Genomic DNA, 18,462 nt, shown 5'->3' with positions numbered 1-18,462 from the left:
AAGCCTGGGGAGAGGCAGTGGCTAGCCTGCCCTGTTCGCCCCAGGAAGTGGAGAAGCTTCCTTCAGGAGAAAGGAGCATGTCCCGGAGAAGGACTCTTCATCTGTTCGGAGGCCCCTCTTCCATCGTTCTCTCTTCCCAAGAAGAAGAGTGGAGAGACAATGATGGCATGTGTGCCCGACCCTCGGAGTGCAGCAGGCAGCCCTGTGGAGGGAGGCAGCTGGTTAAGGTCTCACGAAGCGCTAAAAAAGCCCGGGAGATCCCCAGGGTTGGCTTGCCACCCTTCCCAAGTAGTCTGCAGCCTCAGAAGCGCTTGCATGCCTGAAGCACTGGAGCCCTGCTTGCACACAACTCTTCCGGCATGAGCAAGTTCCAAGTGTAAATAGAGCTTTGGTTTGTGACTGACAGGTGTTTACCACGTGGGGCTGCTTGATGACGAAAGCATCTGGACGAGCAGAGCAGCATCGAAGGCCTGCATCTTCTCCTCTTTTAAAGCTGTCTGCCAGCAGGTGACCTTCTGAGTGCCTCAAATGAAGGCTGCTTCTGCCAGCCTTAGCTCAAGGGCATCAAGTGCGGCTTTGTTAAAAGTGCCTTTCTTTCGGGGGCTAGGGCAAGGTCCACGAGCCACATTGCCAGGTCTGTCAGGTGAAGGTGAATTGCTCTGGGCACCAGACATAGCAGAGAGCTGAACATGCTCCGCTGTTCTGCAGGTGTGGGTCTGTAAGTTTCTGCAAAGCACTGTGTTGCTTTTGAGATCTTGAGTCTTTTGGTTTGGCTCATTCTTTGCCCAGCCGTTCAACGTAGCAACCCCGAAAAAATATGTGTGTGTGTGCCTGATTAAGCAAGCAACTTTAGAGTGGAAGGGCTTTTTAAGAATCGATCTGTTGAATTGCAGGAAATTTCAAAGGCTAGATGCTTCTCGAATACCACACTAGGCAGTGAGAATTGTGTTCTCTTGCCTGGCAGTCTGTCGTGATCATTTCCCAGTGCATGATAGGGGAGTAGCGGAGTCCCCGGAGGCACGGTGTCTGTGCCTGTTTGCTTCCCGTTGCTGTAAAGGCCGTAGAGCTTCATTTCTGCAGCAGGCCTGTTAGTGTTTGGACTGAATGTTGCCTTTCTTGTCCCTCTAGGAGGAGTTTCCTCTCTCTGGCGTGCACGTGAAGACGCAGAGGTAAAAATGATTTCCTCTTGACTAGATGATGCTCTAGAGGAGCTCCAGTCCCGTCTCACACCAACTTCACGCGACACAATTCCCACAGCTCTTCCCCCACTGCCCTGTCTGCCTTTGCGCCTTGCCTTTCTCGCCGGTGGTCAGCTCTATGTCGAGGTGCCTTCGAGGCCTGGAGCAAGCCCTGCGTGAGCCCCTTAGCTAGGGCTGGGCTGTTGGAAGCTCCACCTTTCTGCTGCTTGACAAGGGCCATAGGGGTAGTCGCCATGCTGCAGCTGCTTCTGCAGCTCTCAGCCACTGATGGGAGTCCAGCCACCTGATGCTGCCAGTCACCTCAGGGAGCTTTGTTGCCTCTCTCCCATTCCCGTGGCATAGCAGCAGCCCGCCAGAACGGTGGTCTCTGTCTCTGTGGCGCACTTCTTCCAGGCAAGCGGATGAGGTGTTAGGAGCAGTACTCGGTGAAATCGAGACCCTCCAAGGACAGCTGCGTGAGCTCCAGGAAGTCCTTCACGCTCTGCGATGGAGCACAAAGGACATTGCCCGGCGCGCTCTCGGCGAAGCCCTGAAGCAGACTGAGCTCCCGGGCATGACAGGACGGGTAAGGGGCCATTGCAGGAGGCTCTCGTCAGAGATTTTTTTCCTCAGCCCGGCACGTATGCTAGTAGGGTTCCCTGCCAGAGGCAGCAGAAAGGCTTGTGCTGCTGCAACAAGTAGGATGGGTCTCTGCAGTTGCTTCTTCTGTGGCTGCACGCTCCTTGCAGGGCAGCAGAGGGCCGCAAAGGGAGTTTCACTTGTCTTCAGCTCCTCTTCCTCTCGGTCTAGGTATCATCTCTGGTAACAAACTGGAAGGACAGTCCCTGCAGCCCCTATTTCCACCTGCTGCTGATGTGGCAGCCAGTTCTCCGGGAGACCTTGTAACGCAGCTGCCTGAGTGGCGCCTGGCAGCCTTCGGTTCACGTTGGCTTTGCCGACGCAGGGGCAAGCCGCTGTTCCAGCCAGGGTTGCTGCTCTCCTGCTCTGGGGAATGCAGTTGGAAAAGGGGCTGGGTCATAAGCGCTGTGGGCCATGAAGGCTCTCTCCTCGGCCGTTTGCTCGGCCTCCTACGACCCCTGTGCAGGCACTGTCAGCACAAGTGTTCTGCCCTAGAAAAGGTGTCCTTCAGCTCCAGGAGTAGTTCCTGCAAAGCAAGGAGGGAGCTGGTGGCGAGCCAGAGAGAGGCCGCTGCCAATGGCCTGCCCCTGTGCATTGCAAGAGGAAGAAAGACGTTGCCGCAACTTCAGCTTTCGGAGCGCTGGAGTGAGCAGCCCCGCTCTTCTGATACTGGCCAATGAGAGCCGAGCAAACCTGGGAGCTTTTCAGGGAATTGCCAAGCTCCTTAGGGCAGAGTGCAACAGCCAAGTTCACCTTAGCTGGCCCAGTAGGGGAGCTGGCATGTGCCTCCTTGCTGCTAATACCTGCTCTCTTTGGTGTTCCTTGCCAGGATGCTCAGAAGTTAATCGATGAAGCACTGGAGAAGCTGGAACATAACCAAGTCCAGATGCCGGATTTTGCCCGCAAAGCATCAGGTGCGGCTCTAAAGGCACAGGAAGAAGCAAGCCAGGGCACCTCCTGTCTATGCTTAGGCCTATGTTAGCTTTCCTTTTCCACGGCCCATTAGCACAGCTGAACGAGTCCCTGCTGTGTGTTGCAGGGGGCTCACGCAAGGAAGACAGAGGTGACTATCACTGCTGGAGATCTAGGAAGACGTAGTAGCATTTTTCAAGTTGACAGTGCAGTGCAAAGAGGCATCACGGTGGCAGTGTTCATTAGGACACAGCTATGTGGGCATCCCTTGGTTCCTCCTTGGGGAGGAACTCCCTACGTGGAGTCCATGGAAGTAAGAGTGGAGGGAAAGGAGGCAGGTAGCAGGGCTGCGACTGTTCACATACAAGACGGTTGTTCAAGAAGTCCTTTTCTCTCCGAGTGTGCCTGGCATTCATGCATGTCAGGAACTGAAATAAGTGTCGTAGGGGAGCGTCTCTGTTGCTTGTGTGAGGACAGGTGCGCAGCCTGCGTGGTTCCTGAGATGCTCCGGATAGATCACAGCCCTAGAAACAGATGCAGTCCTCGAGGGAAGGCAGGACTTGATGGGCGCATTTGTGTTTCAGGGGCTACCATCGTGCATTCCAAGACTTCTGCCTCCTTCCGCAATACCAAAGGAATACTCTACTGGGCTGGGCTGCCGTTGCTGCACTCCATGAAGTCTCCTGAGGTTCTCCTTGAGGTAGGCCCAGCAAGAAAGAGAGAGCAAGCAAGCTGGCGGGGGGGGACCAAATCCACTGTTGAGAGTTTCCCTTTGCCACACGAACAGTGTGCATTGTTCTTCTTTCAGCCTGCAAATCAGCCGGGAAACTGCTGGTCTTTCGCCGGGAGTCAGGGTCATGTCTTCATCAAGCTGCCTAAAGCAATCTTTCCACGAGCTGTGACTCTGGAACATATTTCAGTGAGAGTGTCCCCTGGAGAAAACATCTCCAGTGCTCCAAAGGACTTTGCTGTCTATGTAAGTGGTTTCTGGAGTCGGGGGGTTGTGAGGAGCATTTCTAAGCCTTGCAGCAAGGGCAGCGGCGGGCGGGTGAATAGAGGTCCCGCAATGCCGGGAGGCTTCTCCCAGGCCTGTGACTTCCTCCGAGCCTGGAGAAGAAACAAATTGCTTTGAGTTACTCCATTTCCTTTACACTCCTTTCCTTTGTGGTGTGCACTTGAAGCAAAGCTTCCCATTTCGGGGGCCACGCGCTACTAAATGAGCCCTGAGTTACGGGAGCTGGCACACTGGCTCTGCCATGACTCCTCCCAAATAATGAAGCTTGCCCCTACTTGCTCTTTCCTCCTTGGTGCCAATTCTCTTTCCTGCACACCCAAAGTTGCTCTTCCCAACACTGCCACCTAGGCCTCATTCTGGCCGCTTCGTTAGTTCGCCTAGGGAAGCTGCGTCTTCCCGCTGTGTACCTCACTCTCTTGTTTTCTCCCCCCCCGTCTTTGTGTAGGGGATGAAGGCAGAAAACGAGGAGCAGGGGCTGTTCCTAGGAGAGTTCACGTACATGGCTGCAGAACATCCCTTTGAGACTTTCCAGCTGAAGGTACGGTGAGGAAGAGGCAGGAGAAGCGTAGGAGAGGAGGAAGAGGAGGAGAAGTGTAGCTGGCAGGGGAGAAGCTCTAAGTAGTCAAAAGATAGAGAGGAAAAGACAGCTGCTTTCTTCTCATTTCAGAACGAGCGCTCTGACTCCATACAATACGTGAAGCTGGAGGTGCTGAGCAACTGGGGCCACCCGGAATACACATGCGTGTATCGACTGAGGGTCCACAGTGATGCGGTACCCACCGAAGAGGACTCTGCGTGGCACTCTGCTGGAAACAACAGAGTTCACTGAATAAAGCCTGCAAGATTTGAGCAGCGGTGGTGATGGGCTACTTAGCGTGCCTTTCCTGCCTCCTTTTGAGGCAGACTGCTCTGTCCTTGACGGCGCCTCTTGAAATCCTTCTTGGCACTCTGATCGACTCGTTGCCGTAATTAAGATGTCACCTGCAGAACTGGCTAGGCCTTCGCCAGTCCTTCCAGCATTTTTCGCGCACAGCGAAGGGCTATTGCTGGAGAATGAGGAAAGCGGGGAGGAAACCGGGGAAAGCAAGAGAGCTTTCCTTAAAGTGTAAATGCAGAAATGCTCCTAGACTCGGAGGACAGTGGGAGAGCAAAGCAGCAGTTTGCCAGGCCATTTTAGCGAGCCCCTGCTGTCCCTGGTTCCTTATGCCGTGTGTGACGTGACACGTATGGGCTGCAGGAGGTGGTTTCAGAGGTCAGAGGGACTCCCTGACCAAGGTCTTTTAAATGTTCCACGCATGGACTATGGAGGGTGGAATGCTTCATACCAAAATTTACTTCTTTGAAGATAGTTGATGTTACACTAGATTCTTGATTTGGCAGAGTGATACAGCAATGCACTGCAATCACAATACAGGTAATACGGGTCTCAGTTCCACTGAGCCTAATGCAGCAATTGCAATGGACAGTTCAGTCACAATACCGATGTGATTCCCGTTACTGCTCTCTAGAATATGCTCACTATCGCGACATAGCTGTTTATCTAAAACAAAGGCCAGCCCCGGTGCCCTCGGTGTTGAGATCAAGTCAGCTTTCTGTGCAACAGCTGTGGACAGTCACACCCTCCATGATCCCCTGAACTTCATGGGCACATCACCCTTGCCCATCTCCTCTGAGCCTTCCTCCATCGTAGGGCTTTATTGGTCAGTCACCTTCCGCTCCTCGGCTCAGACCAACAGTTAACGATTCCTGCTGTTGCACGGTGAGCTTAATACACTCACCGTATGAGTGACCAGCCCTCTTGCCTGTGCACGGTGAGGGTCACAACATTGGGATATACACACACACGCACACACACACACACAGAGATATGTATATATATATATGTATGTGAAAGTGGTAATTTACAATAGTTTAGTATGTGATTTAACTTGAGGTGGTATTTCATTCATGCGTACTACTGGATTTTTAAGATAAGAGATCCATATCAAGGTTACAACAAGGAACACTGCAGTGACGATTAACAGCATGAGCATAGGATGTAACATTAGTCCCAGTACTGGTTTCTACTTTTGCTAATGGAACCAGTTCATTATTATCATGTGTGTGCGGTCGCAGGGCCATGATCTCATTGCCATTACAGAGACATGGTGGGATAGCTCGCATGACTGGAGTGCTGCCATGGATGGCTACGTGCTTTTTAGGAAAGACAGGCCAGGAAAGCGAGGTGCTGGAGTTGCTCTTTATGTGAGAGAGCAGCTGCAATGTATTGAGCTGTGCCTAGGGGTGGATGAAGAGCGAGTCGAGAGCTTATGGGTAAGGATCAAAGGGCAGGCTAGCATGGGTGACACTGTTGTGGGTGTTTACTACAGGCCACCTGATCAGGAAGAGGAAGTCGATGAGGCCTTCTACAGACAGCTGGAAGTAGCCTCACGATCCCAGGCCCTGGTTCTCATGGGGGACTTCAACCACCCTGATATCTGCTGGAAAGACAACACAGTTAGGCTCAAAGAGTCCTGGAGGTTCCTGCAGAGCAGTGAGGATAAGTTCTTGACACAGGTGGTGGAGGAACCAACAAGGAGAGGTGTGTGCTGCTGGACTTTTCCTAACAAAGAAAGAAGGAGTAGTTGGAGATGTGAAGGTTGGGGGCAGCCAACCATGCAGTGACCATGAGATGGTGGAGTTCAGGATGCTGCGAGGAGGCAGCAGGGCACTAATTAGGATCGCAACCCTGGACTTCAGGAGAACAAACTTTGGCCTCTTCAGGGACCTACTTGGAGGAATGCCATGGGTTAGGGCCCTAGAAGGAAGGGGAGTTCAAGAGAGCTGGTTAATAGTCAAGCATCACTTCCTCTAAGATCAAGAGCGGTGCATCCCTATGAGTAGGAAGTCAAATAAAGGAGGTAGGAGACCTGCATGGATGAGCAAGGAGCTCCTGGCAAAACTCAACCAGAAGAAGGAAGTATACAGAAAGTGGAAAGGTGGACAGGACACTTGGGAGGAATATAGGAATGTTGTCAGAGTATGCAGGGATGTGACGAGGAAGGCTAAGGCCCGTTTGGAATTAAATCTGGCAAGGGATGTCAAGGACAGCAAGAAGGGCTTCTTCAAATACCTCAGTAGCAAGAGGAAGACTAGGGAAAATGTGGGCCCTTTGCTGAATGGGGTGGGTGCCCTGGTGACGAAGGATGCAGAGAAGGCAGAGTTACTGAATGCCTTCTTTGCTTCAGCCTTTACTGCTCAGGCCAGCCCTCAGGAACCCCAGATCCTGGAGGCAAGAGAGAAAGTCTGGAGAAAGGAAGACTTTTCCTTGGTTGAGGAGGATTGGGTTAGAGATCATTTAAGCAAACTTGACACCCACAAATCCATGGGCCCTGATGGGATGCACCCACGAGTGCTGAGGGAGCTGGCGGATGTCATTGCTAAGCCACTCTCCATCATCTTTGAAAGGTCATGGAGGACAGGAGAGGTGCCTGAGGACTGGAAGAAAGCCAATGTCACCCCAGTCTTCAAAAAGGGCAAGAAGGAGAACCCAGGCAACTACAGGCCAGTCAGCCTCACCTCCATCCCTGGAAAGGTGATGGAGCAGCTCATCCTGGAGGCCATCTCCAAGCATGTGGAGGACAAGAAGGTGATCAGGAGTAGTCAGCATGGCTTCACCAAAGGGAAATCATGCCTAACCAATCTGATAGCCTTCTATGATGGAATGACTGGCTGGGTAGATGAGGGGAGAGCAGTGGATGTTGTCTACCTAGACTTCAGCAAGGCTTTTGACACTGTCTCCCATAGCATCCTCATAGACAAGCTCAGGAAGTGTGGGTTAGATGAGCGGACAGTGAGGTGGATTGAGAACTGGCTGAATGGCAGAGCTCAGAGAGTTGTGATCAGTGGCACAGAGTCTAGTTGGAGGGCTGTAGCTAGCGGTGTGCCCCAGGGGTCAGTACTGGGTCCAGTCTTGTTCAACTTCTTCATCAATGACCTGGATGAAGGCACAGAGTGCACCCTCAGCAACTTTGCTGACGATACAAAACTGGGAGGAGTGGTTGATACGCCAGAGGGCTGTGCTGCCATTCAGAGAGACCTGGACAGGCTGGAGAGGTGGGCAGAGAGGAACCTCATGAAGTTCAACAAAGGCAAGTGCAGGGTCCTGCACCTAGGGAGGAATAACCCCATGCACCAGGAGAGGTTGGGGGTTGACCTTCTGGAAAGCAGCTCTGCTGAGAAGGACCTGGGAGTGCTGGTGGACACCAAGTTAAGCATGAGGCAGCAATGTGCCCTTGTGGCCAAGAAGGCCAATGGTATGCTGGGGTGCATGAGGAAGAATGTTGCCAGCAGGTGGAGGGAGGTGATCCTCCCCCTCTACTCAGCCCTGGTGAGGCCACATCTAGAGTACTGCATCCAGTTCTGGGCTCCCCAGTACAAGAGGGATGTGGCACTACTGGAGCAAGTCCAGCGAAGGGCTACAAAGATGATGAGGGGACTGGAGCATCTCTCTTATGAGGAAAGACTGAGAGAGCTGGGCCTGTTTAACCTGGAGAAGAGAAGGCTGAGAGGAGATCTTATCAATGTGTACAAGTATCTGAAGGGAGGGTGTCAAGAGGATGGAGCCAGACTCTTTTCAGTGGTGCCCAGTGACAGGACACGAGGCAACAGGCACAACCTGAAACACAGACGGCTCCATCTGAATATGAGGAAAAACTTCTTGACTGTGAGGGTGACAGTGCACTGGACCAGGTTGCTCAGAGAGGTTGTGGAGTCTCCTTCTCTGGAGATATTCAAAACCTGCCTGCATGCGATCCTGTGCAAGGTGCTGTAGGTGACCCTGCTTGAGCAGGGGAGTTGGACTAGATGATCTCCAGAGGTCCCTTCTAACCTCAACCATTCTGTGATTCTGTGATTCTGTGATTATGATCCAGAAGAATACATTAAAGCTGTGGTTCTGTGATTCTGTGATTCTATTAATAAAGTGGGATATTTGCAATCTTGGTGGTGGTGTTATGGTTAATTACTTTGGGCTGACAGGTGGAATAGTAAAATTGAAAAAATACACTGTATCGTATTTCCTTTATAAAAATTCATGTGAAAACAGCACCCAAAGAATATTTGAAATTCTCTCTACAAATGCATCTAGCTACATATGAGTCTTCTCTGGGAAAAGCGTGAAAAATAATTCAGTACTCCTACTAATTCCGCCCTGCTTTGGAGTTCTGGAGTCTCTTCTGTTTGTTACTTTTTATGCAGTGAGCAATTGTTGACCTGGATTAAGAGACTGTCAATACAGAGCTTTCAGGCCAGACTGTAGCAATGCAAACTCCAGATGTTGTGTAAATGGTGTTACGAGTAGTGAATTCAGCCAGATATTCTTCTCCCAAGTAATAAAGCCAGACTTCCCCTGATAGAGAAGCATAAGAAAAATCTTGGCTCTCTTTCTTTTAGAGTTGCAGTCCTGTGTTCCTTTCCAAATGCATAAGTTCTTGTTTCAGCCTAAGTGCAATCACTCAGAACAGTTCCTCTCGACTCTTGGGAACTGGGGCTTTTAAACTGAAGCACAGAGACCATTACTGAGATATTCAAGTTCTTACAGACACAGGCACACATCCTGTGACAGTCCCTCCAACACCTGAGTGACTACTTGGGAGAGTTATTAAAGTCACGGGTTCTTTTCTAAGAAGATGTCAGAAAGCAGCAAGTGGGGCTGCTCCACAAGCAAAGGTGAGCTGGGAGCGCAGGGTGGCCATAGCATGGACGGCACCTGCACCAATAGAGCACAGTCCCACAGCACCCAAGCAGGTTTTGGTTGGGGACAGCAGTGGGTTCTGTCAGCAGTCCAATAATCATCAGACCAGGCAAGGTGATGAGTCAGGTCCAAGCTCAGCACAGGAAGCTGTGGGAGATGACCTTGAATTTCAATACATGCAAGAGCATATTGCCTGTGGTTGGTGATTTGCACACAAGTAGAAACATTATCACTCAGCAATGGCCAAAAGAGCCACAGTGAGAATGACAGCCAGCCAGAAACAGAGTAGCTGCAGCTGGAGACGTCCCACCTGTGACAAAGGAACAAATGCTCCAGAATGACTCACTGATAATAAAGCCTCCAACTGCAAAATCTATGTGGGAGAGGATTGGAAGGTAGTTGACTGCTGCTCAGCCCTCCTGGTTGACTTCCAAACTGCTGCAAGACATTGCAGTGGAGCTTCCACACCTATGACAGAAAGCTGCAGCGTGTGAATACTCTCAGGTCACATGCTTTTAGTACATAGACAGTAGGAACAGGCTGATCAGTACCATCAAATTACTATTGTGTGTTGAATGTATAAATGTTTGTAGCTTCGCAGTTACTGCCATATACTGAGAGTATCTTATAAAGTGCTTATACTGTGGTAGTCATTTAAGTTACATAGTAGCATTTTTTATTTTTTTTTTACAATTAAACTGTAGATGTGTAATTTACAAGTTTAGGAGTGTGTGTATTGCTTCCCATATCCTGAGACTGAACCATAGCTCAGCCGGTCTGGGCCATTTGCTCGAGCTACATTATCACATTAATTGCCATAGACAGAACAATACAGACTTAGCAATGGATACACTGATTGAATAGGCTTTACCTATGGAGTGATTAGAAAAGGCCACTCACTTTTTCTGACCCTAGATGCCATGAGACCTGAGCAGCTGCTAACTGGCAGAAACTGAACGAAATTCAAAAGCAAGCAGAGACCTCTGAGGATTGTTAATAGCTCTGGGGTGAGGAGCAGGGGGTGCCAGTTCTTCACCATGATATTGTTAAGCCTCTTGTAATCTATATAGGGCTGTGGTCTTCCTCCCCTCCTCCGGCATGAGGAGCCAGTAGGAGAGGTAGATAAACCACTGTGCCAGATTGTCCTTGAGGTATTCTTTCAGGGCTGCTAATTCAGGGTGGCAAGGCACCTCCTTTCTTGGGACAAGGTCAATGTGGCAGTTATATGTGTCATAGGTCATATGGTAGCGTTTCTTCCGCCTTCTTCTCAAAGACATCTGTAAAGTCACTCATAGTGTTTTGGAGGGAGTAGGGCAGTGACTGAGGCAGAGGCAGAGTTACAGTCCTGGGGCCTGGGTGATTCAGGGTGGCAGGCTGTGGGGCTTGGCAGAGCTCTGGTGGTGCAGGGCTCTTGGTTCTGAGGCTGTGTGGTGAGAACAGAGCCGTGGTCTGTAGGTGTCGTATTTGGCCCAGTTAGCGTGCAATTATGTTCCTTGTTTTTTGTCTTCCAGGGGAGTGCTGTAGGGCTCTTGGCATCAATCAAGTCCATGGCAGCCATGCAGCCAGGAAACTGCTCACAGAGTGCAGAGCCAGGGACGTGGGAATCTCTGGACCAACTCACAAAGGTGCTGTGGTGGGGGACACAGACATAAGATGATCCTGTAGCAGGAGAAAGCCTCACAGTCACAGCCCCTGGTACTCACAGGTGACTCAAACCACCCCGATGTCTGCTGGAAGGGCAGCGCAGCTGGGCACAAGGAACTGAGCAGATTTCTGGAATTCACAGAAGATAATTTCTTGGTGAAGGTGATTGACGAGCTGACTAGGAGAGATGCTTTGCTGGACCTGATACACTGGAGGGCATGGCTGCTATTCAGAGGGACCTTGACAGGCTGGAGAAATGGGCTAACAGGAACCTCCTGAAATGAAGGAAAAGCAAATACTATGGCTCGAATCTGGGTGGAATAACCCCATGCAACAGTGCAGGCTGTGTCCAACTATCAAGTAAGCAGGTCTGCAGAGAAAGATCTGGGGATTCTGAAAAACAAGAGCTTGAAAATGAGTCTGCAGTGTATCACTGCAACAAATGAAGGCCAACCACACCTTGGGTGTTGATGGGCGAGTGAAGAGTTAACAGGACTGAAGTTTGTCAATTGATATGCAGAAGAACTGAGAGCACAAGAGCTGACGTGCACAAAGCTGTTGAACAGAGGACTTAACAGGACTAAAGTCGTCTACCAACCGATATGCGCAAGGCCTGATATGCGCAAGGCTGCGGAATGATTAACAAGACTGGAGAAGTGAAGTCTGCCACCTGGAATCTGCATGGACCCCCGGGGAGGGAAGAAACAATACAGAGGTATTGTGGTCTTGCCTCGCTATCAGGGTCCCCCCAAGCAGACAAACAAACAGTCCTGTGATTGTGAAACTCGCAAAAAGTCAGCAAAAGCAGTGTTTGCCCAGAGCCCCAGCCGTATAAAAAGAGACTTGGGAGCTAGGAGAGTTTGAGCAGGGACGGGAACGTGACCTGATCATCCACTCCGGCTAGACCGTGAGTATTCCACCCCCTCCCCTTTTCCTGGGACGCTGGGTTAAGGTAACTCCTCGAGGTTGAGAGCCCTCTCACTAGGAGAGTGAACAAGAAAGCTTTCAAGTAGGGATAAGCAGTCCTTCCAATTAATAACGCAGTAATCGACGGTTTCAGGTTATCCTTTCTAAATTAGTAACTGATGGTTTTGTGTTATCCTTCCTAAATTAGTAATCGCATTATTTTAATGGATGTTACTAATCCAAGAACTTGTGTGAGGAAAAACATCTTTTTTATTATTATTATATTACTGTCTCAGTCATTGCTATCGAACCTTCATAGCATGACAGCGTGACAGGTGTATTAGTAAGAGTGCAGCCAGCAGACCCAGAGGGAAGTGATCCTTACCCTCTCTTTAGTACTTGTGAGAATACCTCTAGAGCATTGTGTCCAGTTTTGGACTCCCCAGTACATGAAGGACGTTGATGTACTGGAGCAAGTCCAGTGGAGGCTCTCAAGATGCTCAGGGGACTTGAGCACATGATGTACAAGGAGATGGTGAGGAAACTGGGCTTGGTCAGCCTTAGGAGGAGAAGGCTAATGCGACACCTTTTTCCCTCTCTACAACTACCCGATCAGCAGATAAAGAGAAGACAAAGCCAGGCTCATCTCAGATCTGCACGGTGATAGTACAAGAGGTAAGGGACACAGGTTGGAACATAGAAAATTCTTATTAGACATATGTTTTTATTTAATTTGTTATTATTGTTATTATTATCTACCATGAGAGTGGTCAAATACTGGAAGAAGTTTCCCAGAAAGGTCATGGAATCTCCATCCTCAGAGGTGTTCAAGACTTAACCAGACAAATCCCTAACAATTTCATCTGCTTAGACCTGCTTTGAGGAGGGGTTTAGACCAGATGACCTCTGGGGGTTTCTTCCAATTATTCTATGATTCCAAGATTACAAATGCTTTGAATCAATAACATCCTCTTCTACTATTTTGTGTGTAGAACACCAAAGTGTTAACATTGATGTAATATAAATTACGTGGTAGCTAAATGCTCAAAAAGAAGACGGTATTTATTTTCTGCAGTCTCAGATGGGAGATTCATCCACCCAAAATCAGATTTCTAGCGTATAGATTTCTATACCAAAACTTGTATTGCCTTTGTGCAGGTAATGGATAGAATTGGTCATATCTCAGGTGTGATTCATCTCCTGAGGTAGGGGTGGGCTTAAAACCAGGTTCACCTATCTGCATTTCTGTGTCTACAGGATATGCGTGTACATGTGAGCTATCCCTCCAAAGCTCCTGTTACAGTACATGGAAATCTCTGGCTCAATTTATTTGTCCACACATAGGAATCTTGTACCATCAGGGAGGCTCCCAGGTCTTCTGTCTGACCTCCAGTTTCTGCTCCACAAGCCAAGGGTCTGCCTTGTGTTGTACTTACCAGCCCCTGGAGATACTGTATGGCATCTCAGGTGTCACAAGAAAAGTGTGTCTAGGCAGGTGGCAAGTCCTCTTTCATTTGTAAAATGAACCTGAAATAAGAACACCAGCTGTGGATGTCTGTATTGGAGATGTCTGAAGGTAAGGGAGATGGACCCTTTAGGAGTCAATCTCCTGACTCCTGCTGGAGTGAGGGTCTGCTCTTCTGAATCTAAATCATAAAAACCCTTCCTGCAGTAAGTGCAAAAGGAGAAACACCTTGAGGACAATTCACACTCTTCCGTCACCCCCATCAAATACCTCTTTTAAAATGAGTCTTAAAAGAGGGAAGAAATTTTTCCTCTTTTGTTTTGATCTTCACTGAACGAAACACACTACAGTGTGTTTCAAACACAGAATACATGTAGAACTGCTCCCATTAATGCTTTTTACCTGACTTTTAATCTGTTATTCATTTTTCTAGGTGCAATTCGTGACAAAAAAATGAATGAGGACATTAAAACCAGGTCAGGAAAATCATCCTACTGGCATTTGGAAACCTTTACAAATGTCAATACTGCTCTTTCTAGTCTTCCTCATGATTTACATTGTGACCATGTCTGGGAACATCCTCATCATTGTGCTGTTTGTGGCTGATTTGCACTTTCATAACCCATGTACTTCCACTTGGGAAATCTGCCAATGTTCCACTGTCATGCCCAAGACGCTGGCCAGTTTCCTGAGTGGAGAACAAAAAAATCAATGCTTTTGACTCAGAATTATATTGTTTAGTTTTCTAGTGGGTGCAAAATCTTATTGCCTGTTGGCAAGGTCTTTGTGATTAGGATTAGCAAATAGGCAAAGGATTTTATTATGAAGCTTGCATGAGTGAACAATGCTGCTTCAACTAGTAACTGTGTCTTGGCCATGTGCTTCTTTAGATATTGACATAATGGTATCTCCAACGCACAAGTCAACTTTCTGTGCCCCACCCCCTTACAAAATTGTAATTTTGTTGAGGAATGTTATAAAGCCGCTGCCTCCAGCGGGCTCTGGGACCCAAGGATTCCTGTCTGGGCACTGGAGCCCAGCCTGGTGCACCGAGGGGAGGCCTCTCCAGCCCAAGCACAGCTGCTGCTCTCCTCTTTGCAAATTCAACCAGTAGTGAGGCTGAGTGTTTATCACACACACACACACACACACACACACACACACAGAGCAGACTAAGGGAAAATGCAAGCACTCTGTCCCCCTCCCCCCGCAGCTATTGCCAAGGTACACGGGTACTATGACCTGTGATCCTCGCTCCAGCTGCTGACACTGAGACCCTCACTCCACTCACCCTGGCCACCCTCAGTAGCTGATTTTCAAGTACACTGGCCCAACAACCCATGGTCCTGCTCCGGTGACTGATGCTAGGACCCTCTCTTGCTGCAGTTACTGTCACCACAGTCACAAGAGCCAGTATCACCTGAGGTCTGACTCCAGTTTCTGGGCCCAGTCCACTCACCCTTGTCTCTCCACCTAGATCTTACAGCACTCACAAATGGGATATGAAGACTCGAGCTGCAAGAAAAATCTTGAGTCCTGGTTAAGGTGGATTGGAAAGGCACCTTTAAAACTACTGCAGAAAGTCAATATCTTGAAGGGTTAAACAGTCACAAAGTCAATCTGTCTCATGGACCATGGTGTACCTCCACAGGCTTGACCTGAGTATTCAGTCAGCAGCTGAAGGCTGGTTACATCTTCCTGCCTGTACCTGTGATTCCACGTTCTACCCAAATACTGAAGACAGTGTCTTGGGGATCACTCAGCTGGCTGGTTTGATCCCAGATGTGCAGGCTGGTACACTGCATAGAATTACCCACTCCCAATATAGCATTATTTGATCTGCAGAGCTAAAGGAAGGTATTGATAAAGATTTTGAGAGACTGTGGGTGGCAGTTGAGTGTAGCAAACATGAGAGACCATCGATTTTGGATAAAACAGTGATCAAAGTGGTCCCAGTCACACGTGAAGAGGGCAAGGTGGTCTTAGAATGGGAGATCCCTCTCCAAAAGTTATCTTCCCAAGTCTACAGAATTGGAGGAAGGAGGAATCTGTAAAATGGATCAAGCTACATTGTCAAGGTTGTGGTATTTCAAGCTTTGGAAATGACACTATCAGTAATGCTGGGCAGTAAAGTCATAGAGGCATTCCCCATAGGAAGCTTGTAACTGTGTTGCAACTATGAGCCAGTGTAAATGCTACCAGGGAATTCCTGGCTAGAGGAACAGGGGAGACCCTAAAAGAGATCAGCAGGCATTGTTTGGTGGAGAGCAAAACTTGCTCCCATATTGTTGCCCTGCTGTACAGAATGCCCATATTAAGAGACACAATGTATTATGTGAGTTATTGGCAAATGAAGTTGCCTACGCAAAGGTGTCTAGTACCATCTCAGAGGCCCTAGGATAACTGACATCCATACAGGGCTGGTAGATCCGGCATAGTGCCTATGGGAGACCTATGCCTTTCTGGAGCAGCAGAGAGACACCAGCTGAGATACCCGGAGTATTTCAAGTGGCATGACATACACGTCTGTATGTGGCCAACTGAATCCCATGGAAAGAAATGAATTCCTCCCTGTCTATCAGCTCTAGGATAAGATGAATCATGCCTTGACTTCTCTTGACAGCTCTGACTGGGGGTGGGATTCAGCTGCTGAAAAGAAAAAGAAAAAAAATGAAAAATCAAGTGACTTTGTGGGCAAATCACTCGAATAAAGGTGTTTTTGTTGAAGTATCACTCTCTGGAGCTGCTTCTCTTTTCCAGTTGGATGAATGGGAGTGGCTGTTCCACCGATATGTGTTCATCTTTCAGCACTGCTAATGCCCAAGATAGGAGAGATGAGACCATATCCAGTATGTAGGGTATTTCTGAAGGGACCCAGGCTGTTGGCAGTGAAAAGCAGATTTCTGCACAACACATTCTTGAGCCAAAAGCTCCTCTCATTGCATTGTCCATTGCCTACTACCCCACACAAGCTGCAAGGCAAAACATTTTCTGTGCTAGTAACTCTCTGGAGAAAAGTCTTCTCTTTAGGGCACGCTTCACCTCCACATTCCTCAGGGTGTAGATCAAAGGATTGAGGACTGGCGTGACAACATTATACATAAGTGTGGCTATCATTGTCCACCTGGGTGAATTCCCTAAGGAAGGTGGCACATAGTTAAAAATAACAGGGACATAGAATAAGGCCACTACTGTGAGATGGGAGATGCAAGTGGAGAAGGCTTTCCTCCTTCCCTCCTTGGACTGGACTTTCAGTCGGAGGAAGGAAAAAATGTATAGGTAAGAAAAGAGTATGAAGACAAAGGGGCCTATAGCAAGACTCCCTGTGATGATGTTGAGAAGGGTCAGGTTGAGCTGGCTGCTACTGCAGGCCAGTCTCACCATGGGCTTGATGTCGCAGAAGTAGTGTTGGATGTGGTTGGGGCCACAGAAATGGAGCCGGGAGGTCATGACTGTGTGCATCAGAGCATGAAGGAAGCCAGTAGTCCAAGTGCCTGCAGCCAGCTGCAGGCAGGCCCGTGGGCTCATGATCAGGGTGTAGCGCAGGGGGTAGCAGATGGCCATAAAGCGATCATAGGCCATGACAGCCAGAAGCAAAGCTTCGCTGGTTCCTGCGAAGTAGGAGAAGTGGAGCTGGCTTAGGCAGCCAGTGTAGGAAATGTCCTGGTGCCCTGAGAGGAACCCAGCCAGCATCTTGGGCATGGTAACTGTGGAGAAGAAAATATCTAGGCAGGAGAGGTTACAGAGGAAAAAATACATGGGGGTGTGTAGCCGGGGTTCACATATCACCACAATCATGATTGCCATATTCCCCAGCAGGGTAGACAGGTACAGCAGTAAGAACAGCATGAACAGGAATTTCTGTAGCCCTTGAAGGCTGGTCAGGCCAAGGAGGATGAACTTCCTCACCTCTGTCTGGTTATCCATCCCTGCAGGGAAAGAGAGAATAACTTGGCAGTAACTTCCTATCTTTCTGTCCTGAGCTGCTATATCTATTTCCCAGAATCCTCTTCCATAAGATGCATTATCAGCTCATGCTGCCTCATAAATGGAAAAGATCAGATACTGAGTCTGGAAAGGGACACAAAAGAATTCCTTGATTTCCCACCTCAGCTGTTTCAGCAAATACTGAAACTGTTGTAACCTAGATGGCCAATGCTGATGCTGGAACTGTCACCTGTGTACCAGCTCACTGAAAGGAATGGCGTGTTTCAAAATAGCGAGAAAAGAAAATTATGAGGAAGAAAGACAGGCAGGCAGGAAGGAAGGAAGGGAGGAAGGGAGGAAGGAAGGTTGGTTACCTAATGTTTACATGAAGATTGCTCTGAAATCCTGCAGGTTTTCCTTTTTTAAATCAAAGAAGGGTCCTCTAATATGGTTTCTTCATTCCAATTCCTAGCTGAATTAACTGTATCTCTCCCGAAGCTGAAAGAACTATAGTAGTATAGTGGATCACAAATAATACACTGCTTTCAAAGAGGATGAGTTCTGAAGAGCTGTTCAGTGGAGTCAGGACACTTTTGTAGAGTACTCTCTGCCACTGAAACAATCACATTTATTTCCAGAAAAGGAAGATTTCTCTCCCTCTGATAACTCCTCTTGGGATCAAGCCTCTGAACCTTATGGGACTTCAGTTCTGAAAACATCAAGGCATAGCGTCTCAGGGACACAGAAATCTAATGATGCTGTGGGGAGTTGAACTGATCACTGATAAAATAACAGTTAGTTTTCCTCTTCTTCTAGCCACATCCTGTTAATATGGGTAATGATTATTTGTACAGCAAGCTCTCATAAGCAGGAGGAAGGTGTAGAATCAAAAAAAAAATTTTGAAATATGCAAGATTACAACACCTACTTCTCAAAAGACTAGCAGTTTTAAAGGGAAAATCTCCAACAAGTTTGTTACATCTTTTTGAATTTCCCAGGTATAATAAGTTGAATAGGTATCATGGCTTCATTGGACCTGATA

The 18,462-nt window shown here is 48.6% G+C and overlaps 2 protein-coding genes across 3 annotated transcripts; one reads left to right on the top strand and one right to left on the bottom strand.

Moving 5' to 3' along the window:
• The first annotated feature begins 329 nt into the window (after positions 1-329).
• On the top strand, positions 330-4,915 carry LOC136996492 (SUN domain-containing protein 3-like). Of its 2 annotated transcripts, XM_067317415.1 has the most exons (8): positions 330-507; positions 1,129-1,169; positions 1,593-1,764; positions 2,647-2,731; positions 3,314-3,429; positions 3,538-3,705; positions 4,190-4,282; positions 4,412-4,915. In XM_067317415.1, exons 3-8 carry the CDS (start codon positions 1,753-1,755, stop codon positions 4,571-4,573), a joined length of 636 nt encoding a protein of 211 aa, XP_067173516.1. In that variant the 5' UTR covers positions 330-507; positions 1,129-1,169; positions 1,593-1,752; the 3' UTR covers positions 4,574-4,915. The 2 variants fall into 2 exon arrangements, with proteins under 2 accessions (XP_067173516.1, XP_067173515.1); XM_067317414.1 differs by having other exon boundaries at positions 1,129-1,764.
• Positions 4,916-16,523: 11,608 nt separating this feature from the next.
• LOC136996524 (olfactory receptor 12D1-like) lies at positions 16,524-17,420 on the bottom strand (the record flags this gene model as incomplete). Its single annotated transcript, XM_067317446.1, has 1 exon — positions 16,524-17,420. A coding segment is annotated over exon 1 (897 nt), but the record flags the coding sequence as incomplete, so codon positions are not given.
• Positions 17,421-18,462: the final 1,042 nt, after the last annotated feature.

The sequence above is a fragment of the Apteryx mantelli genome, unplaced genomic scaffold (assembly GCF_036417845.1).
Source record: "Apteryx mantelli isolate bAptMan1 unplaced genomic scaffold, bAptMan1.hap1 HAP1_SCAFFOLD_40, whole genome shotgun sequence".
Taxonomy (NCBI): domain Eukaryota; kingdom Metazoa; phylum Chordata; class Aves; order Apterygiformes; family Apterygidae; genus Apteryx; species Apteryx mantelli.
The sequence above is the reverse complement of the archived record's forward strand: the minus strand, read 5'-3'. Positions and strand labels throughout refer to the sequence as shown.

What these genes read in the sequence shown, in the direction of transcription:
- LOC136996492 (XM_067317414.1), top strand. Translation starts at nt 1,486, where the DNA reads ATGCTGCCAGTCACCTCAGGGAGCTTTGTTGCCTCTCTCCCATTCCCG. An exon ending in TCCCGGGCATGACAGGACGG is followed by an intron (nt 1,765 to 2,646) that starts GTAAGGGGCCAT and finishes GTTCCTTGCCAG; the next exon opens with GATGCTCAGAAGTTAATCGA. An exon ending in TTGAGACTTTCCAGCTGAAG is followed by an intron (nt 4,283 to 4,411) that starts GTACGGTGAGGA and finishes TTCTCATTTCAG; the next exon opens with AACGAGCGCTCTGACTCCAT.